The sequence below is a fragment of the Artemia sp. Qi Xiang Cuo genome, chromosome 3, assembly GCF_049724085.1.
Source record: "Artemia sp. Qi Xiang Cuo chromosome 3, ASM4972408v1, whole genome shotgun sequence".
Taxonomy (NCBI): domain Eukaryota; kingdom Metazoa; phylum Arthropoda; class Branchiopoda; order Anostraca; family Artemiidae; genus Artemia; species Artemia sp. Qi Xiang Cuo.
The window spans coordinates 81513015-81527068 of NC_142796.1; the positions used below are offsets into that span (position 1 = coordinate 81513015).

The following is a 14054-nucleotide window of genomic DNA, read 5'->3' on the forward strand; positions in this document are numbered from 1 at the left end:
AGGCACCAGTGGTGGCTCTTCATGAGGATCTCTGAAGACCTTGCAGCCAAAGGTCTTTCGAAGATACTCCCACCAATTTAGCATCTTTCTCTAGGCATCCGCCATCATCGCTTTCTGCTGTCCATGCCTTCTAATACCAGGAGAACCCAAACACCAGGCATTATGGGGTAGCCTGCTATCGCCCATACGGACCATGGGGTTTAATACCGCTATCTATTACTTAGCATTGCTGGAGTTCGTTAACATTGCAAGATAGACCCGTTGGACATTGTACTATATACCTTTGTGCATGATCAGAAGTAAAGCGGCGTTTTTATTTAGGATTTTATGGACAAAACTCCATTTGAGTCAGCTATTTAAAACTATGTAGTTTTCTCGAAGTTTCAGTCATTTTATTTACCTGTTTTTCCGTAAAACGCGGCTTAATAGATCGTGTCCAGAATCACACCCAGTTAACATCTCCTTGTTAGAAATTACGAGGCTTAACATGTCTGTATTGTTCCACTGTATTCCGTTATTTCAGGTTGAATCTCACTAAAGAATTTTGACGTCTTGTTTAAAACGTGATATTAGAAGGGATAAGCGCCGAGAAAACCATCGTAAGATTAGAATTTGCCTACGCTGTATTTTAGATATTATTTGACCTCAGGGCTGTGCAAATAAAAATAGTAATTTCTACTTGTGATTTATTGTTTCGAGGGATAGTGTAACTATTGGGGATAAAAATGCACGATAACTCTTGTGCTGGTGAGCCAGTGCTGGTGTGCTGGAGATTCTGTTTCCACCACTGTGTATAAGTAATATACAGTATAATCACGACTCAATAATATTTGGCTAATACACCTTTAGCACATATAAAAGCTCCACCCATATACTCGTATGTCCTCGTCCATTGGACCGCTGATGGCAGATCAAATGAGAACCCTGGAACAGGTATTTTCGCTGAAACTTTCTCAAAATGCCATTGAAACCGAGACTTGAGAACTTTGCAACCTAGTGATTAGAAAAAAAACTAATGTCGCTTGTGTTTTAACGTTCACCAGAGCAGTTGTATCTCGGTCCGGCTTTGCATAATGGTTGAGATAGGGAATGATTCTACTGTATATATCTGTCTACTGTGGTTTCCACTCTTACTGTTTTTTCGGGAGATATACTGAATTCCCAATGTATCTCCTAACCAAAAAGGAGAGCCATCCGTAGATGGCTTTCAGGCTAAGAGCTATCTATCGAGTTTCTACAATTATGCCTGCGTTTTCAGCCTAGACGAAGATCATTATTTCTAAGAGCGATGATGATAGCTATGATACTATGACACTTACACTGACAAAGTATCTATTCGCTGAATCACATATTTTGTCCCTTTAAATATCTTAGCTTACAGTGTAGTTTTTAGTTAGCGTATGTGAAACTGTTGCATGCAGCAGAATTCGTGACGCTTATGCACAAATCTAGGAGTAACAGGCATCACACTAATAAGAGTAATAATTTTTTCAACTTTCAATGGTATTAGGAAAAATGTAACTTGCAGAAACAACTTGCAACAAAAATACAAATCTTTCTATTGTTTATGTGTGGTATTGAGCGAAGTGGTGTTATATAGTTGGTACTGTAGTGACAAATAAGGGGATTGTCACCAAAGAGTTGTTATTCTTAAGAAATGACTATTGCCAAAGCAGGGATGGAATGTTCTGCAAGAATCCAAAATGGTTTCAGATCTTGTTTTGCAAAGAACAAGCAGGGGCATCTTCTGTCCCGGCTCAATTTTAGAGGAGAAAAAACAGTTAATTTGCCATATACATCGTTATATTATATTTATTATTAGCTTGATCTTTTACCTAAAATAAGACATGAGGAGGTAGTTCCTTTTGAAATACCCACCCCTTTCCTCTTCAAAAGGAACTGAAAAAATTGTGTTGTATTTAACTGAAACTCTCAGAGTGAGATAGGACAGTGAAAAGGTGTATAGACAATGGAAATTACTGGAGTAGAGTTTACGTGAAAAATAGTAAATGTTCAATTGATTTGAAAATGTTGCCGTTTATATCTAAAAATTTGTGTTTTCGCGAAAATTATTGTTGATCCACAATATAAACAAATCTGCTCTCGCGACTGTTGATCAACAATTTGTTCGCCAGAAATGGCTTAAAACAGGACAACCCCTCTTACTTAAACAAAAATACGGTACTTGTTAAGAATCCAGTAGGTGCGCGAAAATTGTATTGCGAAAATCAGATAGGCATTACCCGGTACTTATATGAGACGCTGTATAAAAAAAAGGGTATCTCACTCCGGGAACTATTTTTAAACTTTAGTGTTTTTGGGGTTTAGAGGGAATAAAAAGTACCTGGGTTTGGCTAGGTTAGGTTACGTATTTAATATATGCTATGCTTTACCCCACCCCCTGATGTGCAAATATATAGCCGAAATTGTTTCTGAACTATTATATTTTCATCCTATTTTGTTTTATTTCGTTAGCATTAACGAAACTTAACTTCTCGCGTACTTACCGGATTCTTAACAAGTGCCAAAAATGCCCCCTCCCCCGAAGGAGAATCTGAGATATGTCCTTGGTTGAAGAAAAGTTTTAGAATGACGTTCGGTGAAGTTTAAGCTATCCTACTTCCCATCTGAAGAAATTTATGAACTTGTTGGATTCAAAACACAAGCCAGTGTCTTTTATGTCGAAAAAAGATTCGGTACTGTTCTATTAGCTGAACTCACGCAAGATAGATGATAAAAGAAACTAGTCAAACGGGTTCTTTCAACGGAGAATTTGATTGCAAACAGTGGTTTCTCACTGCGTTTACAAAATTTAGACTTTATTTTTTGGGATTTAGGGGGAGAACGGTAGCTAGGTTAGGTTACGTGTTTAATATATACTCTCCTTTACCCCCATCCCCCTAATGTGCAAATATATAGCCGAAATTGGTTTCTAAACTATTATATTTTCATCCTATTCTGTTTTATTTCATTAGCCTTAACCAAACTTTACTTCTTGCGTGGGTTCCAGCTAATAGAACACTACCAAAGATTCTTCTTGGTACGTGACGTACCTGGTGCAAACCGCAAGTTAACAATCCCGGAAGTAAGGATTTGGTTTCATCATCTAACGTATAGCGTAGCTAGTTTTGCTCTTAGAGATAAGGAGTTTTTTGTGCATTATATTGTTATCTATCATCAGCACGCAGACGCAGTGGTTCCACTAACATGTTAATGGATGGTATTGTTGATATTTTGCCATGTTTTTCACTTTGAGCTTCAGCGTTTTTTTTTTTTTTTTTTTTTTTTTTTTTTTACTCACTGGTCGACTTCTCAAAAGGTCGTAAGATATCGTAGCTGTTGTGTATAACCAACCCAAATCTTATCTCTAAAAAAGTCAACGCAATGGGAATGTCAATGTTTCCGCATGCTTGCTCTGTCTCTCGCCAAGCGTTTTAGTTAGGTACATAAGCGTCAGGTTTGTTCATTTTATGTTAAAAGGATGAAATTTGGCAGACATATGCAAAAAAAATATGGAGAATCTGTCTGGGGGCAGAACTACATTTTCCGACGCGATTATCATGCCGTTTTGCGTTTACCCGCGCGGGAAAAAATAGCTGACTTTCAGATTGGGAAATTTTTCCATCAGAGGGTTTTTTCTGACTAATTTGTCTCTCCTGATCCCAAAAATATGCTAACTTTTTTCGTCCGACTCCTGATTACTGAGTTATCATCATTTTTATCACTACACTCCCTGCACTTCTGAGTAATTTCCGCTTTTTGACTCTGTATTTTTCGTCGTAATCACATAGAAGCTCGTGAACATGTTACGGAAAATGTGAAGAATCGACTAAGTCGCAAATTCAAATTTGTCTCCGTGGTTCCGCACTACTTTGCGTTTTTCCGCGCGAAGAAAAAAAAAATGCGAATTTTGAGAACGAGCGATGACCGAGTTTAAGATCTCTTTTCTGACTAATTCGAGTCTTTCGATTCCAAAAATGTTGTTATTTTTGCAATCAGATTCTTGGTTCAGGATTTACCAGTTTCATGGTTTCTATGCCATGCTCTAACAAGAACTCATACCCTCCCTATAACATTCCAAAGGAGGTCATCCGTTTTTGACTGTAAGTAATTAATTACCGTTTCAGATCTCCTCAATGAGCTTTCAGTAAAAAAACATCATTTATTCAACTCAAACAGCTTCACTTAAGGAACTTCGGACGTGAGAAGCATACTATTATGATGATAAAATGTAGAATACTAAACTACTTCATGTATTTATAAATAGTTAAACAATCACATGGATCATAGGAATGAAATAGCCGATTTTGACTTGTTTCATCATAAACATTGCTAAAAAATAAAATGAGGTTCTCACGGACAGAATACAGGTCGAAATTGGCATCTGACAATTAAAGCTACAAAATGTGCGCTACTGATTGTACTGATCATCACATTTTTTGCACGAACAGAGATCTGTGCATTTAAGGGAAGCTTTTGCACATTTGCACCTGTTTTTGCACTTAGTTTTACAGCCACATTTTAGCAGTTATTTGCAAAATGTCGCTGCCTCAGGAAGATTAGTCCAGAAAGATCCCAGGTTCCGTCATGCTTCACCCAGCCGTCTGGACCCAGTAGGGAAAGTTCCGGACAACACGATGATGCCCATATCTGGGCCTGTAAGTAAGTGCGTTTGGTGTGCTGCTCAAGAGCAGCCGCTGTTGGGGCAGTCTTTCCATTCCGGCGGTTTTTCGTGTGAAAAGCTCCTTCCGCAGACCGTTCACTTCAGACAAGCCGCTTGATTTGTCGTAAAGAACGACGACGAATCGCTGAATGTCTGTAAAGTGACAATCTAGGTGCGGGGCTCCTGATGTACTCAGAGTAACGAAAGTCGGAAGAATGGATTTTACGGCTTTCCAGGTCTTCCAAACACCATGCTTTCTAAGAAAAGAAAATGAAGAAGTCGTATCACAACCTGAGAAGGTATTCCAAAAGAGAAAGTTGCTAAACCTCTTAGGTCCTAGACGATAAGTAATGTTGTGAATGGGTAGTATTTTCGTCTTTACTTTATGCCGATCCATGAAAAACATGTTTTCAATCTGAAACTGCTGGAACAGTTCTGTTACAGTCACAAATACGTCAGAATCGTCGGTTCTGATGGCTATGAAGTTATAGTCACACTGGGCCTGATGGAAGGCATGGAGCAGCACTCAACCACCTTCTTCGTGGTTGGTAAGTGTGAGGCCTTCGCGAAATGCGATATCGCCCGTTGAACTAATTGTGTCTCCAAGAGTGGCCACTCATAGATGTCCTGCAATTCTTGGACGACTATAGTTGCTAAAAAATGGAAGAGTCGACTCTTGTTCTCAGTTGATTTCAAAAAGTCATGTCAGTTCATCCGAGGAAGGGGGTTTCGGTCTGTGATTTTCACGGCATAAGACGAAGTTCCTCTGTGTTCACGCGCTCTGTTTTTAAGGCTGTCGTCAGTGTATATGTCAAAGACGAGATCAATCGTTTGAGCGTCGGTTTGGGACTGTTGCTTTCTAATGTAAGTAGCGAAGTTCAAGCTAGCGAATTCACCGAAACTAATTCCAGGCTTAGGGACGGTGAGGTGTACTAGAACATACCCTTCTAGAAAAATTGAGTCGACGGTTGGGAGATTGCTGGGCAGTGGCTCTTCAAGCTTCGCCGTCAAACAGGCAACTATGTCAGATTTTTTTTCCAAACCGCAGCTTTGTTAAACCTGCTAGTGATATGATGTATTTCGAGTCGCGTTTTTAAACCCGCCAATGGTCCATTCATTCAGACCACAGTCGTCACTTGCACATTAAGGTGAACCAGAGTTTGTAATGTAGAAATATGAAAGACAGTCTACACCCGATGAAGATGAAAGTAATGATGATAACTCAGTAACGGATGGTTGGAAAAGTAAGCACATTTTTAGACTCAGCATACTCGATTTAGCCATGAAAGATACCCTAAGCGCATCTACTTCCTTAGTATACAGAAAAGAGTATGACCCACGATGATGAAAATGACGATAACTCGGAACTAACTGATCTGATTTCAAAAGTGGGCATACGGTCAGAATCAGCAGACCTTAATCAACCAGAAACGACCCTTCAAACGTCCAAATCCTTCAATTTCAAAAATACACGATTTTCCGCGCGGAAAAACGCGCTCAGAAAATTTTTCGACATATGTGTGCCAATTTTTGTGCTTTCACCATCTTCTTCTTCTCTCTCTCTCTCTTTTTTTTTTTTTTTTTTTTTTTTTTTTTCTTGCCAAGTAATTACCTTTAAAACATTATATATAAAGACACATGGGTCAATTCCCGGTATATTGAGCAGTTCAAACAAATAACCTACGAATAAAGTGAATATATCATTTAATGCCTTTTTTATGCTTTTGCCGAATATAATAATCACTTCGCTCGCAAATTCTAACCCCTTTACGGACCCTCAAATATACCTTTTTCTCTTATTTTAGATACGGCTTTTATACCTCTGTTAGCTTGAATATTGTGAAATTGGGTTTACCCGTAAATTGAATCGACGGCGACAAAATCGAGAATCAATAAATGCTTGGGAAATGTATAACATGGGCTATATATTTGAGGTTAGGTTAAAATTGAATTCATAAGTAAAGCGATTATTATATTCAGAGAGAGCATAAAAAAGACGAGTGGTATGTTTGTGTGAACTGCTCAATATTTACCCAATTCCACGGTGTTCTAGGTCTCATAAGGAATCGTTTATTGTCTCTCCTGGAAGAGGATCCCTGGCCACCATGCCTGTCGCTGATGGTGCTTTTGGTATCACAGAAACTGTGTTGAATTTTCATTAACTTTTGCCCGTTCTTCTGAAGCGATATGTATTTTAATTCTCATTGCTGGGGAGGAAAGTTAAATCATTATTTTTATACTTTAATAGTATTGCATAAAGTATTCCTTACATAGTCAGTTAATTGGGCTACTTTAAAGTAATGTGAACTTGGCATTTCACATAAGTCGTTTGCCCAAACCTGAAACACATTCCCCGCACTAAAAAAGTCATGAAGTTCACCTATGGTTTTTGTCCTACGTGAAGATCGTACAGTACTAGATACAAAATTAGGTACTTGGGACTCTTAAACCATCTTTGTTTCGATTGTAGCCTCTAAGTTCGATCTTAAAGACATTCCAGGGAGCTAGCTGGGGAGGATATTCTCAGCTTTTCTAATGTCAGTTCAACAGCGTGTAGTCAACTGATATAAGGCCTTTGTGCTTGCTGTATCGACTGGTGAAATTAGTGAATCATTAGGGCCGTTCTTATGCTCATCATTGTGCTAGGATCTTGCTTCTTATGCCAGAAAAATGACGTTCTTTGCACTTTTTGCTAACATAAATTGGCTGTAAGATCTTAGAACAATGATGAACGGTAATCTGGGCAAAAAGAAGTAAGATCTTGGTGCTAAAGAACGGGGTTACTATATCAGGCACACATGCGGGGAGTGGGAGCTTCGAGCCCTTTTCTCTCCCCTTAAGATATAGAAATTCTACAATTTTCCATTAAATTTTATAATTTTTTCATTTTCCATATAATTCGCTTTTTTTCTTTAGATTTACTCTGCGCCTTCTAAATGTTAGATTTAAAAGCAGGTTCTTGTGTACGTGTCTGCACTAACTTTTTTTTTTCTAATATTTGCCACAATTTTCCGTGCAACATTGTAACTTCAAGCTGCAAAGAAGAAGACAACCATTAGCAAAACAAATTTAAGTCCTGGTGGAATAAGAAAAGCTCACTGGGCCATATACTAAATTTCTTCTAAAATATAAATGTCGTTTTTTACTACCATCTTAGGGGGCGAGGTAATAAGAGATCTTTTGTTCGTAAAATATGTCTCAACATCTTTGGGGACGTTGCTGCTGATTATACAAAATGCTTCACATTTAACCTCCATCGCCTATATGATTGTTGACATATCTCAAATTTTGCATTTACTCAAGAAAAATTCCTTAAATAATCATTGTATTAAACAGAGAGAGAGAAATCTCAAAATGAAGAACAAAACGACGGGTCTACCGCCAGTATTCTATATGCGGGTCTTCTCGCGTGTTGCCCGACTACTAATAAAGTACCTTCTTTGTTTTAGATAATATAAAAATCACTAGAAATAGTGATAATTCACTAGGGGGCGGCAACCCTGACTGTTGCTTTTGGATTATTACTGTTGAGAAGACAAATGCTTCTCATTTTACCCCCATCTCCTAAATAAGTACTGCCATCTCTCAAATCTTGCATCTACTCGAGAGGGATCCCTTAAATAATAGTTTATAGTGCTCCTATCTATTTCTGTACAGGTTTCGCTATTATGCTAACTTTTTAAATTCGCTTTATTACCTGAATACCCTTTCAACCATGCATAATGAAAAGGTTTGTTAAAAATTTGAATAACTAGTTTTGTCTAGCCCATCTATGGTATGCATTGAACATGCGTTGTTTTTCTGCCTAGACTATCACCCCATGAGGCAAAAAGAATTGTCGTCTTGCTCTGGGTTTGACAACAGTATTTTTTATGGTCATTTTGCACCACGTGCTGGAAACCAGTTCTACAATTATGAATGCATGACTTACATCATGGTCCCACTAATGTTGTTTTTTGTGTCCCTATTTTCTTTTTGATTCTCTTGCCTTTGGAAAATACGACCCGTAGATATCTGCGATTTGTGAAAGTCATTACATAATATGTATGCATGCGCATACAGGAATAGGTCTCATTCCCTTTAAGGGCCTTTCCGCCCCTAGTGGGGAAATTTGGGTGACAAGCATGAAAAAACTGTAAAGTATACTTTTCTATTGGGATGACGAAAAATTCGTTTTGCCCTCCCCCCAACGCAAAATTCGAAGTCACATTGCCCTTCTCTCCTTCTCCAACAAAACTGTCCCTGAAAGTTTCAACTCGATTCAGCCTTGAGGAAAAAAGTGTAGGCTTTCCAAAGCCATAGCTTCAGAAATACTCAATTGCAACGAGAAAAGACCCCCCCCCCTTCCGCTTTGATCGAATTCTTTATCCCTCTGCATGCGTAAAACAGTCAAATATCGAATTTTTCTTTATAAATGCAGCCTCTACCCATAAATGGATATTATAATAAACCCAATGTTGGGTTTGAACAACCCATTTTTCGTTTGGTGAGAGGAGCGAAGGTCTGGAAGAATTATAAATGTTAATATTCTAAATAAATTTCCTGAATTACAAAAAAGGGAATATTTCCACCTTTTCAGCTATTCAAATATGCAGCAAAATTTGATTTTTCTTTTCACGATCCAAAGCGAGTATCCGGATTGTCAATCGAAAACGCATCAAAGTTTGATGATTGTAGTTAATTATGTTTTAAAATTGGCGGAGTTGAGTGATTAAGACATTTTCTTATTTATTTGTCTTATAGTTTTGGGGACATTTTTCTGACTACTCAACCTCAAGGATCATCAGTGTTTTTGCACGCGTAGATACTCGTATGCACGTGAATGTGGATGTGTGTGTGGAATGTGTCAGTGGTGTACATTCGAAGGAGATAATTTTTTTTTTTCTTACAGCTATTAAAAAGAAAAGAACGTGAGTTGGAGCACTCAATCGAGCTCTTGGCTAGGGACAAAATAGCAAACCAACAAAGATTGGAAGTCCTTAAGAAAGAAGTACCAGAATGCGAAATTGTTGACTCCACACCTTCAATCCTGTTTGACGAGATGGTAGGCTTATTACCTTGTCGGGTAAATATATAGTGGTTCCTGCTTTTAAGCTTATTACCTTAATTCTGGCATCTGCTTTAAAACATTCTTAAATACTTACTTTTATCGTTTCTAAACGTGTACCATTAAAATTTAACCCCCATCCCCTAATGGACAAATATATAGCTTAGATTATATAAACTTTATGAGTTTTCAAAACTCTTCCCGCCGATTCTTTACCGTTTGTCGTTAAATTAATATCAAGAAAAAAGTCATGCTATTGAAAATTTAGTACTTATTTACAATCCAGAAAACACGTGAAAATTGTATTGGGAAAATCAGATAGGCATTAGCCGGTACTTCTATGAGAAGCTGTATAAACAAGGAGTTTCTCACTCCGAGAACTATATTAAACTTTTGTTTTTTGGGGTTTGGGGGAATAAAAGGTACCTAGGTTTGGTTGTCTTAGGTTAGGTTACGTATATAATATATGCTATGCTTCCCCCCCCCCCCTAATGTGCAAATTTATAGCCCAGATTTGTTTCTGAATTATTATGTTTTTATCCTATTTTGTTTTATTTATTAGCATTAACGAAAATTCACTTTTCGCGTGTTTTCTGGATTCTAAATAAGAACCAAAAATCTATTGAGTATATATAATTTGTGTAATATGCTTGTCAATTAGGGGGGAGGTGAATGAGGTAAAACGCATTTAGAAATGATAAAAGTAAGTATTTTAGACTGTTTTAAGTATTTTCCAGGGTTTTATAGCGTTTCCTTATGGAGAGAGGAACCACTAAATAGATACCCCTTACCTTAATTTACATAATTGTTAAATGTCTGTAGCACCTAGCTAATCACTTGATGTTATGCAGTGGGTAACTGAAGCCAATATTGTCCGTGGTCCGGTTGGTTTCCGATCATCACAAGAAAAATATACCTACTTTTTTTGTGTCAAACTGGCGGCTCGAGCCGAAAATTCCAGATTTTTTTTTTCTTTTTTCTTTTTTTTGCGGGGGTAAGTGGTAAGTTCTTCAGTTCCATATAAGATAAGCTCTACAAGTGAAAGGAAGGGGGACTCCGCATATTGAAATGTTATTGTCAACAGAGCAGTTAACATTTTGTAGTCACAGGCTGAACATATCGATTTGATTTAGAAAACTTCTTTCCTATTAATTGAAATATGACAAGTGTTGATAGCTAATGGTTCCTGGTAGGCCAATGTATATGAATCTGGTTCTCTGTAGATTCCTTGAAGAGAAATCTGGACATGGATCATATCCAGATGTTCAGTGATACCTACTTTTTCTTAATATTTATATCAGGATAGAGGATTCTAGCTGCTTGCCTGTGTGTGGTAAAAGTGTAATTTTTCAACTTAGGTACAAATTAGCAAATTATTCAAATCTGGCGAGTATCTGCGAAATAGAAGGTAAACATTCAAGTACTATTTAAACAAAATATTAGAACCGTTCTTTTACTCATCTTTGTGCTCATCTTTAATCTTACATCTTTTGACAAAGAACGCTTAAAAGTGAAATCTTGGCACTAAGATCTTACATCTTATAGCGTTTTTGTGCAAACGTCTTTCATCATTCTGCTCTGATCAGCGGTCTGAGAACAATGATAAGTATATCATCAAAGTTCTCTCATCGTTGTTCGATATGGAAGAAATATGGTGTACTTCATACTTTTTGCTAATTTCAGTGTGCTGTAAGATCTTAGAACAAAGATGAGTTAAAAGAACGGAAATCTCTGCAGAAAGATGTGAGATCTTAGATGTAAGATCTTAGTGCAAAAGAATGGACCTATTACCTGGTGAGATTTGGCTCAATTACCGTGCCTGAACGGTTTGAAACATAATTTGATTAAGCCATTATAAAAAAATTAAATTTTTTGTCTGATTGTTTTTTTATTTGAAACAATTTTTAATTCTTATATCTTGTTTCATTTTTATTTTATGCCATTTTAATGTAAATATTAAAAACACAAAATTAATCTTGGTTTGTACCAGCATTATGTTGGAAAAGATTTCAGTATTATTGTTTCCTACACTAAGAATGGAAAGAATTATATGTGATTTTTAACACGATGCTTTTTTTTAATGAATCAGCAGGGGGCCTTGTCTTTTACCTATATGTTTGGGTTGAAAGAAATCATCCAAAACTGTTTCAATTAAAGATTGATCAAACTGGCTGAAAAGAGAAACAGTTTTAAAGTCATTCGCCAACATGTCTATATTTGTTCTTTTTGTCTGTGAACTAATTGCTACCTTTTGAAAATCCCCTTAGAACATTCTAAGTTAAGGGTCAATAAAATAATTTGACGTTACAATCTTAAAAGTAAAAAATTGATTCTAGGAATTCCCTAAAAAAGGTACTGTGATACAGACAGTCAATTTTAAGTTAACAAGTTTATCTATTTTACCAGGTTATTAATTTCACCAAGTCATTCTCAAAAATATTGATTCGGTAGAGGCCGTTTAAGTAAACGAAAAAGCCACTTTACTAACGATGGAACTTTGTCTCCTCGTTTGAACCGATCAAAGACCACAGGCACCGAATACTGCTATATTAACCAATCTGCATGCATATTTCTTTGTGGGCAAAATACCCCTTGGCAGCGTTCTAAAAGCCAATTATCATTAATTATAATTAATTATTTCTTATTACTTTCATCCTAAAATGGGATTCAAACCCGGTAACCCCCTCTCCCTGGATAAGGCCTTCACTCCTAGTTAATGTTAATCGTCTCGTGGAACTCACCTCTTCTGTGACTATTTTCTTTAGAACTTGGAGTTTTAGCTCAACAAAATACAGGGCTGTAAGATAAAGCTCCACAATTCTGCCCATGGGAAATCTGAATATACTCTGGTCGCTCAGTGTGATCTTCAATGCATTTGGGGTCTTCTAATAAGCTTTACAGCAGATGGATTCCTTTCAACGAGGAACGCCATCTTTTAACGTTGAAAGATAAAGTAGGCAATAAAAATCTAGGGTGGGCATTGGTTCCCCTTTTTTGGCACAATTGAGGAAAAGTTATAAGAGACAAAGGAGCTATTCCAACCTTTCACGTCGGGAATTTTGTTTACCATTGTAAGGGACGCAACGAATTATTACACGATTCGAAAGCTTATCGCAGCTGTTAAGTTACAGCTGTTATTATTGCTTACCATGCTCAGCAACCATGGTAAGCTGTAGTTGACTATGATCAGTGGATTAAAATAAAAATAGTAAAAGAGGTGGAACCAAATACTTGTAAATTACGAAGGTCAGAACGATTATAGTGGAGATAGTTGAAGGATGAAACGGCCCCAAAAATAAATTGAGCTTAGGTATTAATATTTCAAAAAGAAATCCCAAGAGGGTTTTTTAAATGGAAGGGTCAAATAAGCAACGTATATAGAGGATGGGGGGTTTTGTGCCTGATTCCCCCGAAATCCTTTATTTTCCACGATTTTTGGGCACATCTTTCAAATTATTAAATTCTAGTGTATGTGCCAAAATTTACTACTACTACTAACAGCTCTTTACAGCACCAAGCGAACTGAGGCCAACACAGCTACGCACGCTCCACCTTCATCCCAATCTATTCAAAGTCTCCCTCCGTAGAATTTACTATTTCCTTTAAATCTTTCTTTACGTCATCCTCCTACCTCAACCGCGGACGACCTGCTTTCCGTTTAGCCTTAGCCCTAAATTTCCCCCAAAAGAATTTCCCATGTACGTGTCTGGGTCAAAGTTACTGATGAAATATAGAAATACATTTCTCATCTTTCGAGTTGAAAAGAAGAAAAAAGAAGTGTAGCATTGATACGAAGTAGAGCTTGCTCAGTTAGGATGTGTTTGATCTGTTTCTACCCGTTTGGTAAAGCTTGAAGTGCGAGATGTTTTATTGTTGAGCGGGGAATTTGCATAAGTAATGGCGAAGACCATATTAGCTTCCATCACACGAAAAACTGGAAGCGGTGTGGAATGGGGACTTCTTTCATAGACTGATTCAAATAAAATTCAACTGAGTATTCCAGCTAAATTACCAATAGCCGAAATATTCCCCCGAAAGGGTCGATCGTGTGTGAAATAATGATGCTAAGGCACTATTTTTTTGGGGGGGGGGGGTAGTTTTAGTAGCTTTCTCATCGTCAGTTAGATTTTTGATTGGTTTCTTTGTTTTAATCTTTTTTTATTCATAATTTATTGTGATTTTTTGTTGTAATTCATTTATTGTAATTTATTTAATGTAAATTATTTATCATAATCTATTGTGATAAATAAATAATATGCTGAGGACAGCTACTGGCCATAAAGCAAAAATATTATATTATTTTAATAGCTTAGACAATTTTATTCAGCAATATTTTATAATTTA

General features: G+C 37.0%; 1 protein-coding gene across 6 annotated transcripts in view; it reads left to right on the top strand.

Annotated features, from left to right (window-relative positions):
- LOC148954615 (uncharacterized) overlaps positions 1 to 14054 on the top strand; it is a 276074-nt gene that overhangs the window by 231663 nt on the left and 30357 nt on the right. For all 6 annotated transcript variants that reach the window (XM_089087172.1, XM_089087166.1, XM_089087168.1 and 3 more), the window contains exon 5: positions 9555 to 9707. In XM_089087172.1, the coding sequence (XP_088943298.1) occupies positions 9555 to 9707 (153 nt within the window). The remainder of the gene's footprint in view (positions 1 to 9554; positions 9708 to 14054) is intronic.